The following is a 13,811-nucleotide window of genomic DNA, read 5'->3' on the forward strand; positions in this document are numbered from 1 at the left end:
GTATCCGAGATTGCGAATAAAATTCATTTAAAACATTTAGATCTGAATAGGCATCATCTTTGTACCATTAATGGATCAATTTTTAAGGCAGAATTTACTTAGCTCGGCATTGATACATTTATAGACTTGTTATGGTCTATGTGATCACATTAAAAGTAATGCATAATGGCTACGTTGATAGTTAAAACATGTTCCAACACTCCATGTTCAACAACTTATTGTAGCAATACATTATGACTGTGTGTAAGTAAGGCTCTGTTCATACAAATCATGCGATTACATAATGTCAATATAACCCTACTAAGGCAAATCTGTGAAAGGTAAAATACGCTTTTAAATGGACGGTCGGAGCTGTGTTACCAGTTAAAAACCTTGTTTTGCCAGTAGAGGAGAGTTTCAGGAGCATCGCTACGCGTTATTCCGCAGCGGGTCACTAGATGGCGTTAGTTTCCTGCGGCTGAATATCTGGGCCACTTGCGCAGGAGTTTTGCCTTGGGTCTCCGGGAAATATAGTCTGGATAAGAAAATAAGGTTTTAATTTAAGAATACAGGAGTAAGATATCAATAAGAAATTCGAAAAAAATATTTTTTTCGATATAACTTTTCCTTAGAATACCGATTCAAGTGAATTAGTCTATGGATGAAGTATAATGCGGGTAGTTTTATGTTGCGGATTCTGGTTGTAATTAATTCTTTGATTCGGGCGGTCGGTTTTTTTATTTTAGACTCTCTTGCGCTTTCGCGATCGGATTAATTGCATATTTCGGAATACTTATGTATACATATGTGGGTTTTGTGATAAAATATCGCTACCAGCTGTTTGAATTTGGTGATTAAATTGGAAGAACCAGAAGTGTGAGTGATCAGGAAGGTTTTATCGGATATGTCTTCAAAGGAGCCCTACGCTACGCCGTCGCGCCAGCCTGGATAACTCAAGGTATTCCCTAACCTATTTATTTATATTCAATCAAATAAATATCAAACACCGGCGGTCTTATAAATTGACATCTCTGGCTAGTTAGTCAGTAAATAAACTAATGTTATCTGAATTGACGTAGTCCTATAATAAATAATACACCGTCTACTATATAAATACTTGTAAAATGCATGTTGCGCATTTGTTTGAGAAAACACTGATAGCAAAAAAGCCTGAACACATAAATTATTATCCTATAATAGCACTTTATTTGTAGAGATTGTGAGATAAATATTATCAGAGTATGTAAACCAGAAATACACAAATTAATATAGCACACAAAGGATAAGAAGGGGGTACCATAAAATAATTAAATACGGCTACTGCAATTACGGGTACTGTAGCGCTACTTTATAGATGCTGAAATCTAGCATTTGCTGATAGTTAGCTGACGATGATGATCGATAAGCAAACGTTTACCATCTCGGTCTCAGGCTAGCTACCTAAGGCAGTAAGTAGCTTGTGTCGAGAGATCATTTAAACTGCAAATCACTTAATCAGTACAAAGAGCGCGTCGGTGACGGCAGCTATCTAAGAGCACGTACAGTAAGAGGCAGATAAACCTGACCCCCCTCAGAAGCATTGTTACTATGAGAGGGGGGTCAGGTTTCTCTGCACTTGACCGTACATATAATTCTGAATCGGCTCGCAACATGAGTGACCTGGGTCGCAACATGCGCGCCATCTCGCTCTCTCCTATGTAACTTCAACAAGTGCGAGTGACTCACTTGAGCAGCACAAACAGCGCAGCAGTAACAGCACTGAACACGAGGAAGGAGTAGGGCCCCAGCAGCGCGCGCATCGAGGGGAAGCACATGCCCACCAGCAGGTTGCCGCCCCAGTTGGCGAGAGAGCCCCACGCCATGCCCGCCGGCCGGGGACCCACTTCGAACAGCTCTGTGGGGGGTAAGAGGGTTTATGATGTAGTGTGTTGACGGGTTTTTGCAAAAGTGGTATACTAAGACACAAGAAGACATAAAAAATACTTCTCCATAGAAACTTTGTTGGTTACTTGTCTTTATACTATAGAAAAGTTATTCTTTTAAATAACTGTCGTAGGTACTTAGCTTATGAAACTTAAGAAGGGAAAAGCTTTCTATCGAAGTCATTAGCGCAGTAGATAGGAATGCTGCATAGTTACGAACCTGAAGCAATGAAGTAAGGTATAGGTCCAAGCCCAAACCCGTAGACTAAGACATAGGACAGCACGGCCACCATGCACACAAACGGCATCCACGACACCGCATCCTGTAACAAGATGAAAAATATCATATTTTAGTCACCCGAATTCAGACAGCTATGCCATAGGTTAACTTAGCCACCGAATAAAATAAAACGTTGCTAAACGGATAAATTTATACATAATTATTTACGCTACGTATGACTGGTTACTTGGCGCTCTCCAACAAAACCCGAAGCCGGGTTTTTACTAATTACGTACCAATTTTCGTAAAAAAAACATACTCGCACATTTTACACTCATTACGTGTCTCTTTTTTGATAGGTCAAAAGTCTAGTGCCAAAATACTCACCAAAAACCTAATACTAGCGGCCAACAAAGCCAACAGGACAGTGGAAGACAGCACAGAGCCCAGCAACAGCGGCCTGCGCCCGAACTGCGGCAGCAGGCGCAGCATGAGCACCGCCGTGCACACGTTGATGAACCCGCAGCCGATGGTCAAGTCAAGGGTTACTTTAGAATGGCTGATTTACTTGAGCATTGCTAGAAATAGCCCCGATTAAGTTACGCCTCGAATGAACAATAAAAAAGGGCTGATTCATAAACGCTCGATTGACGGATTGCTAAATGGATACACTCATAAACAACTACGTTACAACACGGTTACCTGGCGTTCCACCAGCAGAAACTAGAAACCGGATATTCACAAATTGCTTACTGATATTCTCAGAAAAACATATTCGCATATATCTCACTCATAACAAAATACTCACCAAAAACCTAATACTAGCGGCCAAGAGAGCCAGCAATATGGTGGAAGACAGCACAGAGCCCAGCAACAGCGGCCTGCGTCCGAACTGCGGCAGCAGGCGCAGCATGAGCACCGCCGTGCACACGTTGATGAAGCCGCAGCTGATAGTCTAGTGTTACTTTAGAACGGCTGATTTTATTCAAGCAATGACAACAACAAAAAGAGCTGTTTAATACATGCTCGATTGACACATTGCTAGATGGATACACTCATAAATACCCAATTTATGACCCGGTTACCCGGTGTTCATACCAGCAGAAACCCAAAGACAGTTTTTCACAAGTTACTTAATGATTTTTGCAGAAATTAATATTCGCACATTTCACACTCACCAAAAACTTAATACTAGCGGCCAACAAAGCCAACAACACCGTGGAAGACAGCACAGAGCCCAGCAACAGCGGTCTTCTGCCGAACTGCGGCAGTAACCGTAGCATGAGCACGGCCGTGCACACGTTGATGAACCCGCAGCCGATGGTCGCGTACTGTGCCTGCGTGTCCGTGAGACCGGCTTGGAGGAAGATCGTTTGCGAGTAGTAGAATACCTGGGGAGAGAGATGGGGTATGTTATGTAAAGGGCGGTATAAGAGGGAGTATGAGAGGAGCCGCTCAGAGCGAGAAGCGCTAACAAGCTAAGGAGAATGAAGTTCGACCGGAGTCATGTTGCACCCCTCGGCCGGCGCCGCGCCCTCGGTACCGAGCAGCTCTAACTCGAGTATGATACCCTGGTATTATGATCATGGATTTTGCTGAACTGCTATACGGTAATATGCTGCTACAGCTCACGATATATTTCAAGATATCGGAGGCAGCCATATATATTAAGTATAGAGATAGCGTACGAGACACTATATTTATGTTTTCATTCGTTCAATCATTTCATTCATTCATTTGTTTATCATTATCTTACGGCATTGATCCCGCTAGTCTGCTGGCCGGCCTGCATGGCGCAGCACAGTATCAGCGGCAGGCGCAGGCGCGGGTCACGCAGCACTCCCACCATGCTGTACCCCTCGCCCCTCTCGCCGCCCCCCTCGACCGCCCCCTCGGATTCAAGTAGCTCTAGCTCGGGTATGATACCCTGGTATAACTAGTATGGATCTCGCGGATCTGCTAAATAGTTAAATGCTGCAGTATACTTAGTGTCAGGGTCTAATACTAGGTTTATAGCGGAAGCAACACAAGTGCTTCGATCTGTGCCATTTATGCACAATGTTCTGAAATACACTATAGATATTTTCATACATTCATTTGTATCTTACTGCATTGATCCCGCTAGTCTGCTGGCCGGCCTGCATGGCGCAGCACAGTATCAGCGGCAGGCGCAGGCGCGGGTCACGCAGCACTCCCACCATGCTGCACCCCTCGCCCCCCTCGCCGCCCCCCTCCCCCGCGCTCTCGGAGCCAAGTAGCTCTAGCTCGGGTATGATACCCTGGTATTCTTATTAGTACTACGATAAGCATATATACTAACTTAGTACCTATGGTATGGATCTCGCTGAACTGCTATATGGTTACATGCTTGGGTTCACGGTCTAATACGAGATACCAGAGCCGCAAATACATATCTATAATAGAAAAATAACCAAAATTCAGAACAGCATTCGCGACACTTTAAGTACATACTATTTATGCACAATTTTCTGAAATACATTATAGGTATTTTCATTCATTCTTTTCGTTTATTCATTTGTATCTTACGGCATTAATCCCGCTGGTCTGCTGGCCGGCCTGCATGGCGCAGCACAGTATCAGCGGCAGGCGCAGGCGCGGGTCTCTTAGCACTCCCACCATGCTGTACCCCTCGCCCCCCTCGCCGCCCCCCTCGCCCGCGCTCTCGGTACCAAGGAGTTCGAGCTCGGCTGTTAATACGCTGGCTGAGACGCCGCGCAGGCGGGATAGCTCTGGAATTAGAAATTAGTTATCTTGTAGGTCTTTGTTGAATGAGTTGAATTACATACTTACGAGTTCTTTTTGGTGCATTTGTAGTGTAAAGTTTGTGGGTCTAGAACCTGTAGTTATTATTTGTATAGTTTCTACTCTAATATACTGAAAAAAGGTTTTTAGGACGGATTATATCATGTTTATAAGGCGTTTGACATCCACTTCACTGGACTTATGGACTGGACAGGCGTTAAATTTTAAATTTGTAGTCCTTGACAGTCAGAAGTTTATTTGTGTGCTGTTAGTTCACTACCAGAAATGCAAAATTATCTTCTCAATATTTTCTTTAGACACATACAATAAAAAATGCACGGTTTTGGCTGCAGAAGGTTTATGAGTGCATATAAACAAATACAAACACCACTGCATCGTTGGTTTGTTTTAGGACTATCCTAACTAATTCTGGTTTGTGATAGGTAGGTATTAGTTAAAGATAGATAAGATAACATATTCAATATGTAAGCTTGCGAGTCACCTTAACCTTTGACTACCCCTTCGGGTATTACAGTCGTGAGCATAATATGTATGTATATACATACATAATGCAAATACATACCTTTAGATGCAACTGCTTCGTTTCTCTTAACTACGTATAAGTACTTTGGACTTTCTGGTAATATAACTAACAGAGGTAGACATATAATGACTAGAACCGCATACACGGCCAAGAGGTAAGGCCAGTCGTCAACACCACCTGTGGACAAAGAAATATCATCTTTAATCACATAACATTAAATCAACAAGTTAAACATAACATCAAGTTAAACAGCGAAATTTGCTTGATTCATGGGACCAAAGTGCACGGAAATGAATGAATAAAGCCAAGTTATTTCTTTATTAGAGCACAATTGGCTGGATCAGTAATCATATTGTTACAATTTGGGTATTTACTATGATTAGTACAACCGGCGGATGGATCTGCAAAACCTACATACATATGTACCTATTGATATTACACACTGATGCAGAGTCATAAACGTATTTTACTCTGTTTCCAGCATCCAAATGGTTATGAATTCTAAACTCCATGCTTCTTCTTCTTAGCGTGCGGGCGACGAACTAACAAATTACCTAAATCCGTAGGTAGTGGTCAATAGCTCCACGCAATACACATGTAAAATTAGAACGACCATCTCATCATCATCCACACACAACTCACCCAACAAGAAGTCTAAGCCCATGACCTGTCCCACCAGCACGCCGACATTGACCCCCATGGGGCAGGCCACGCCCATCGCGCCCGTGAGGTGTAGCGGGGCTAGCTCCGTGAGGTACATCGGGACTATACTCGTTGTTAGACCTGGCGGGGGTAAATGTGAGGTGATTATTTGTGGTAGCGATATGTCGCGAAAGAGTGGTGACAGCCAATAAATACAGGGCTATTACAAATTGCAGGTGGATAGGGATAGATATATTCAATGTTTGTGTCATAATTTAGTGTGAAAAACTTAGGATACCACACACATCTTATGAAAGAGTTAGGCAGTACCAGCAGTAAAAAAGTGATACTACAGCTGGACTGCTTTATCATCGTGGACGGTGAAATGAATAGCTAGTCTAAGTTGTCAGTGGCCTTTCCAGGGTGTGCTGGACATAGGTATACGGTTGATACGTCACATGATAGCCTTATTTCACCTCTAGGTAAGTGCCACCACACCTTGCCACACCAACTTGCCGCGTTAAAAGATATCCTGTCTATACAAACCTGAAGCCAGTCCAACGAGCAGTCGCCCCAGCAGCAGCATCTCCACTGAGTTGGCGGCGCGGCACAGCACGAAGTTCAACGACCCCGCCACGAACAGCACCGCCGTCGCCACTGACGCGTACTTCCTGTGACGGGAGCGAGTGAGTGAATGAATAAGTGAAAATCTGTTTTGACAAACAGTACACTTTATAATTATTATAAATGAGTGTATAACTTTTGAAAAGGTTAACCGAATTAAACATCAATAAACTCTCATACAAGAGACATTCGTATTAAAGGCAACACTACGGCTAACCTGCCGTCGCCACTAACACGTACTTCCTGTGACGGGAAGGAGTCAGTGAATGAATGAATGAAAAAGCGAAAATTCATTTTGACAAACAGTACACTCTGTACAGAAAATGAAGACATTAATATATTAACGTTGATGAACGCCGATAATTTATGGAAAATCACATAACTTTTCAAAGGCTAAACCGATTTTGATCGAAGATGGTTATGAACGTTCCCGATCAAGTAACCTCTCAAACATCAAAAGACATTTTTAAAACGGCCTAACACTTCACCTGCCAAGTTTATTCGCCATGACGGCGCCCATCACCGAGCCCGTGCAGCCGCCCACAATGAAGGCCGACACCACGGAAGCCCACAGCACGTTGAGCCATGCCTCGCTCAGAGCCGCGTCGTAGCGGGTGCTTACGGTCTCGTTGCAGAACTTCTTTATTACCTAGGTAGTAAGGATGAGATTTGTTAGATACAATTTCTTTATTACCTGGAATAGGGTGGGTTTTGTTAGAGTTGTAGATGGCGCCACCTGTGATGGCTATATAAGAGGTTATGAAGTGGGTGTTTTTGAAAGTTGGTGTAGCAGAAGTGTCCAGTTTTTTGTCAAAAGTAGAAATATATAGTAATTATTTAAAAATAACATTTACAAAACTTATTAGGAAGATTATTTTGAGTTCATTTTAGTATTGACGTGTTATAGTAGTTTTTATAATAACCGTAGATAGTGCAATAATTACAACATTAACACAGGCAGTGAGTGATTAAATGTAAGTGCGCGCTTGTCTACGAATTATATCGAGCCATTGTTTTAATACCGATGACAATGTAGTAGATGATCATAGGTTAGCGTAGATTGTAGACAAGGTTTTCTCACAGTTTATATCTTATGCAAGTAGTATGAGTATGTAGGTTTCGTAAAAACATGTAAAGGGCAAAGAATACTGACTCTTTGCCTTTTACAATGACATAATTAGAAAGTCAAATGTGTCTTGCTAGTTGCCATCCTGTAATTAATAAATAAAATGCTTGTAAGACGGTAATTAAACTAATTAAACACATTTATCTTTCATATCCGCTACCATAATCGCGCATTTACGCCAGAAGCAATGCATTTGTGAACTCTACTTTTCGATTTAAATAAATCCCCTTATTCATACATATACATAAAAATTACAGTGCTAAATCCACTGACCAAGTTACAAGAATGTAGATAAGTGATAAAATATCCGCCATAAACGGCCTTTTACCACATATCAACCTTAAAAAATAAGTAAATATTACCTCAGCTGGCGTGTTGACGACTCCAATGTTGTAACCTACGGGCAGCGACAGTCCCAGCGTGGTCACCACGCCGGCGAGCACCAGGTAGCACGACCATCCCGCCTTGTACTGCTGGCTTTGTGTTAACTGTTGATGCTCCGACGAAATCTGGAACGAAACATTTGGTGAATCGTAATTAAACAAAGAAATATAACGGGGGGCCTGAAGGAGTACTTAACAAATTGACGAATATTTACACTAAATGGCCGTACATCGTGCGCAAAACACGACTAACGAAACAACGAAACTGTAGACGAAGTCTCACAGAATCGAGTAATAGTCTAACAGTCACATTTCACACTTATAAGTCGCTCACACCAAAACTTACAAAGTCCTTAACCACCATCTTCTTAACACACATTATAGCTTGGCGCGACTAAAAAAGCAGGCGAGAAACACCGCCTCTGCTACCACTTCGCAGTAAAGATGGTAGCGATAGCAGTGACAGTGTCGACCACAGACGGTAGTACGGAGCAGAAGGCGAACACTATCCAGAACCAGTCGCAGAGCCAGCCGTCTACCACGAAGTAGGTGAGGATCACTGAAGCCAGGCCGTGGCTGCCGATCGCTGGTGCATGAGGTTAAGGAATCAATTGGTGGACAGATGGTGAATTGGAGTCATTTGTGTAAGTAGGTGCATTGGGAATTGGGATGCTATGCTACAATAGTTGGTATTATATGTAGATACATAAATAAATATCATATAAGGCTCTTAGAGACAGACAATAATTTTATTATAAGTAGACATATTAAACGAATACCAGTGGCTAACAAAGAGCGTAAAGATGAGATTGAATTGAGTTCAGATAGAGGTTGATTGCTATGAACGCAAATTCAATAGAGCTCATATTCGATGCCGAAATGGTTTATTTTGAAGATGATAAACACAATTTGACTATATCAAATGAATGATCTGATACTCACTATTCCATGTTTAATGGGCACCAACTCTTTATCGGTTATGGATTTTGAATCCATTACGTATCACCTTTATTTTGTCGCACTAAAAATTAAACAATGTGAGCCACCTGTGTCACCAGCCATCTACGCATAACGTTTCTGATAAAATATTTTCTTGATTTTGTTCAGTGTTATTCACACCAGATAAAAGATAATACTGATTTTATTGACTGTGATCAGGTAGTCTTGAGTTATTCCCGGGCAACAAGGAGGAAAACTCAAACAATTGTAAAAGTAACGTGAATGAAGGTACGTTTCCGTAATCGCAACATTCTAGGTAATTAATACACTAATATTATAAAGAATAAAATGATTGTCTGTTTGTAACGAATTAGATCTCTTTGGGTGAAATATGGCACCACGGGGACATAATGTAGTTACCTTTTACAGAGTGATGCTAAAGTGGTATACATATTAAACTGAAACAACTTTTGCTCTACCACTAAATTGGAAATTCGTTAAACATAATCCTCATAGGAAAAACTTTAAAAGAGAGGCAACGACACTCGCGGACAAACGTTACTTTATAATTAAGTGTGTTATTAATTATTAAGATAGTTTTGTTTGATCAAGGTAATATGGTGTGTAGTGTGTGAAGGTGTGATCGTAGAAAGATTGATTGAAACAATGGGTTCATAAATTATTGGTTTAAAGCTGATCTCTCTGAGACAGGCGCTCAATAAAATTTTATGGTTGAAACTTAAGTGATTCCTAAGTACACCTCTACCTACCTCGATATAAAAATTGTTAATTTACGTACTTTCAGACGAATAATCTAACATACGATATACCGAAAGTAAATAGCCAATATTAATTAATGAGTCATGCAATTATTATTCTATGAAGGTAAAGCCAAATATTAGTTTCTATAAACCGGCACACATAACAACATTATAGAAAGAAGGTTTAAAATTAAAGGTTATTCACAAAAAGGATACACAGTAGCGAGACAGAAGTGGAAAACATTGTTAGTCCGAGTATGAAGGTGGTGAACTCAAGGAGTATTAGAGCTATGGCGGCCCCGAAGCCCGCTACCAACCTGCAAGCATGCAAACAGATCACTATGGCACATACATAAAGTTATTTCAAGGTAAGCGACTACCTTTCGGCATCGTACACAACGGACGCATCGCTTTCAGTATTGTTTTAAAAAAACACATAAATGCGTCCACGATATCGACATGGCCGACGCCGTCTACACGGATCTTACATAAATTTATGATCCGACGTACGATGGCAACTTTAGACAGACGTAGCCGGTAGTGGTTAGATGAGGAAGACCGCGAATAGTGTTGTGGCGTTTCTTAGGAGGTCCAGCAAGTGGTTGTCCATGCGTAGTGTTCGTATTAAAATTATAGCAGTGATCCTCCTGGTAATAAGAGTCATGAAAAGGAGAACAACTGCCTTGATCCAGGCACATATCAGCCATGTTAGGAGTTAGGACGAGGACGCGACGCCAGAGTTTATGTATAGTCATAGAGAAAGCAATACTACATTCTATAGATAAATACGTGCTTTTAAAAAGTTAGGAAATAAATTATGATGAAATGAAATTTTATATGAACCGATAGGTAGTCTATAGGTTAATTAAATGCATTGTAGGTAGTGAAAAGCAAAGCTATAGCCACTTATCACAATAATAGACAAGATACCTACTTAGGTTGGTGTTGGTTTATCTTTCTTAGCGTTAACAATAGCTATGTGAGCTTAGTTAACATTGACCTAGCAGTGTGTAGCGTGGTATCATTATGTTGTTAGAGATACGTATTAAGTAGTCTTTAGTTTTGTTACTATTTTATTTGGATTTCTACCTATGCAGCTTTGCGTTTTTAAAAACGGCTAGATAAAAAAAATATTTTATAAAAATCTTGATAGTGAGATGGAAAAAATAACTTGATAGATTTGTCAGTGTTTGTCTGTCTGCCTGTCCGTCCGAAAACATTAGGGTTACCTACATAACTGAAGCATGGTATGAAGATATATGTACCTATGTTTTATGTATGTACAAAAGCAAAGAAAAAGCTTGAAAATAATTTATAGACTCAGAAATAGTGTAACCACCCACGGGTCTAGATCAGGAGGTTGACCTTTTATACAACAGACCTTTGTCTCATTATGCGGGCGAACCATGTCACAGTAAACACACACAACTGTTACGTACAAAAGCTAAAGACTGAACTAAGTAAATAATTTAAACACAACCACAAGCATTAGTAAACTCACCTTGACCGAGAGTACCATGTTTAAAGATAACATAAATACAAACTGAATACATTACTACTAGGTATTATGAAATCATTATAACCAACGTTTTAATTAACATGATAATGCAATAGAAAAGAAATAGGAACTAAAATTTAAATTCCATACTTCGCTAGAGGCCGTTGACCCCATTAATCGATCAAAGAGAACTTTTGAACTTAAATCCGGCGGGAAAATAATTTTGGTCCCGGAATCCCAGAAGTGTTTATTACAAATTGTGTGCACGGATTCGCGAAATTTGAATTTGAAATAGGAACCTCCCGTGTGACCAATCACGTGAGGGGACGAGTCGCCTGACCGCGGACGGACGTGTCAGGCCAACTGCCGCTTCTGCACCCGCGCACAGATATAATACCTATTGTTTTGTAAACTATTCACCTGAAACTGGCTCAAACTGGACCATTATGGCCACCGATTGTAGGGATGCTGCTGTCGATGTCCTTAACCCATAATCTCTGTTTATGGGTTTAAGCTTTTCAAAATAAATTATCATTGTAATGCATTTTTTGATATGTTGTTTACATCATGTTTTTTTTTATTTTTTTAAAGCCAATTTTTTTAATGCTTAATAAAAGCTGTTTTTTTTATTTATTTACATACATACATACAGTAAATAAATAAAAGAAACAGATCTTTATATATTTATCTTGATGACAGTATAAATAAACGCAATAATAATAATATGTACCTACTGATAAGGGTAAGACTATGGGTCAACTGCTAAATAGGGCAGATAAACATAAACAGAGAAAATGAGAATAACCAGCCCTAATGTGTTACTACCTCACACACACATCTCGAGACATAATTCATACACATTCCAATAACAATGGTGAAAAGACACCAAACAGTGGCTTCCCATGTGTAAGAATATCTTACAGATAGTCTATTCAGTCTTTACTTTCAGCACAAGTATTACTTATGTAATTGGAAGTGGCGGTATTTGAATCAAATACAAACATAACTGTGCGTTTATTTAATTGAAGTGTGCAATAGTTTGAAGTTACCTGTCAACTTTTAAATGGTTTATTTTGTAATTCTAAATAATAAACACCATGGTAGGTGATTTTCTTATAAATAATTTCATAAAACTCTTTTGATTTTCACCAAAATCCTAAGATTAATTTCTGTGCTTGTGAGTAATAGGTATTGCAGCTATGTAGTAAGTGCACTGGACCCCTGTACCTGCCTTGAATTCACAATAATAGTTTGGTAAATAGAATCTACATCATCACAATTATTCATTACCATTATCCTATGAGTAACAAAGCAGTAGTAAAGACAAGGGAAGCAGAAAAATTATTTAATATTTTCATTTTCTGTGTCCAAATTGAACCAATACACATTCATAAGTTGACCAATACATAATTTCAGGTGAGCACCAGTAGTTAATGGATTATAATTGGTGTAAAAATCTATTCTACATCCCTCCTAAGTGAATTTAAATTGAAACAGGTTTAATTAATTATCTAACCATAATAAACTAGACCCTAATAATATTAATTAGGAACCTACTAAATAACCTAACATGTAGGTATACAATAATACACACTTCAGTATTATTCAGTTGGTTAGTCTCAAAAACCTACTATTTTGTAAGCTACTATCTATTCTATCCTCTTGAAAATATGATATCAATTTATTTTGTAAAAAATGAAGATGAACTACGAGAAAGCGCATTGCGGACGTTCCACGCCTGGTGATCAGCCTATAGATTTACGAAGGCAAATTATGACTTAAAATCACTTATATAAACTATATGCTGGGCAAGCAAGTTCAATAAACTAACAGAGATTCAATTCCATGCTGGTCAGTGTTGTAGAAACTTACCGGTCGTGATAAATCTGAAGATAATTGTTGTGGAACTGACTTGGCAAACAAAGTTTCACACTCCTCTGGCTCTCCCATAGCAAAGTTATCATCACACATAGGTGACCGGTTAAAGTTAAGAATCTTGCGGGAATTAGAGTATGGGCCCCTCTCATACCGTTCAGTTACAAAATTCAATAAATTTACGCAGGAGATTTACAACTATAAATTCCGAGAGAAATTAATTAAATTTTGTAACCATGCCAACAAAATACTCAAGACATACGTTCCTTTTTCAGCAGATTTGTTCTCCGATTTATGTATGAACTATGTATTTATCTGTATGATTTAATTATTTCCTATCATAATTTAAAAAAATTAAGTAATTGTAATTGTTATCAACGATTTTTAATATTGGTATTTTGTAAATTTATTTTTATTAATATTGAAAATGTTATGATTTAGAAATTCGTTTGTGTAAAATGAATAGCAATGAAGTTTGATCACGTTCAAATATCATTTCGATCTGAAATGAATTCGTAATAAGTATTAATCTCAT

General features: G+C 39.5%; 1 protein-coding gene across 5 annotated transcripts; it reads right to left on the reverse strand.

Moving 5' to 3' along the window:
* Positions 1–250: 250 nt before the first annotated feature.
* LOC105381520 (solute carrier family 2, facilitated glucose transporter member 5) lies at positions 251–13,553 on the reverse strand. Of its 5 annotated transcripts, XM_048623667.1 has the most exons (13): positions 13,274–13,553; positions 10,120–10,220; positions 8,550–8,789; positions 8,183–8,329; positions 7,183–7,343; positions 6,617–6,741; positions 6,071–6,211; positions 5,468–5,605; positions 4,669–4,871; positions 3,300–3,512; positions 2,122–2,224; positions 1,705–1,873; positions 252–514 (listed from the first exon to the last, which is right to left on the reverse strand). In XM_048623667.1, the coding sequence occupies exons 3-13, from the start codon at positions 8,580–8,582 to the stop codon at positions 409–411; spliced, it is 1,539 nt and encodes a 512-aa protein (XP_048479624.1). In that variant the 5' UTR covers positions 8,583–8,789; positions 10,120–10,220; positions 13,274–13,553; the 3' UTR covers positions 252–408. The 5 variants fall into 5 exon arrangements, with proteins under 5 accessions (XP_048479622.1, XP_048479625.1, XP_048479624.1 ...); XM_048623665.1 differs by lacking the exons at positions 8,550–8,789; positions 10,120–10,220 and adding an exon at positions 2,509–2,641 and having other exon boundaries at positions 251–514; positions 3,433–3,512; XM_048623668.1 differs by lacking the exons at positions 8,550–8,789; positions 10,120–10,220; positions 13,274–13,553 and adding an exon at positions 11,285–11,861 and having other exon boundaries at positions 251–514.
* Between the last annotated feature and the right edge of the window lie 258 nt (positions 13,554–13,811).

This window comes from Plutella xylostella, chromosome 10 (assembly GCF_932276165.1).
Source record: "Plutella xylostella chromosome 10, ilPluXylo3.1, whole genome shotgun sequence".
Taxonomy (NCBI): Eukaryota; Metazoa; Arthropoda; class Insecta; order Lepidoptera; family Plutellidae; genus Plutella; species Plutella xylostella.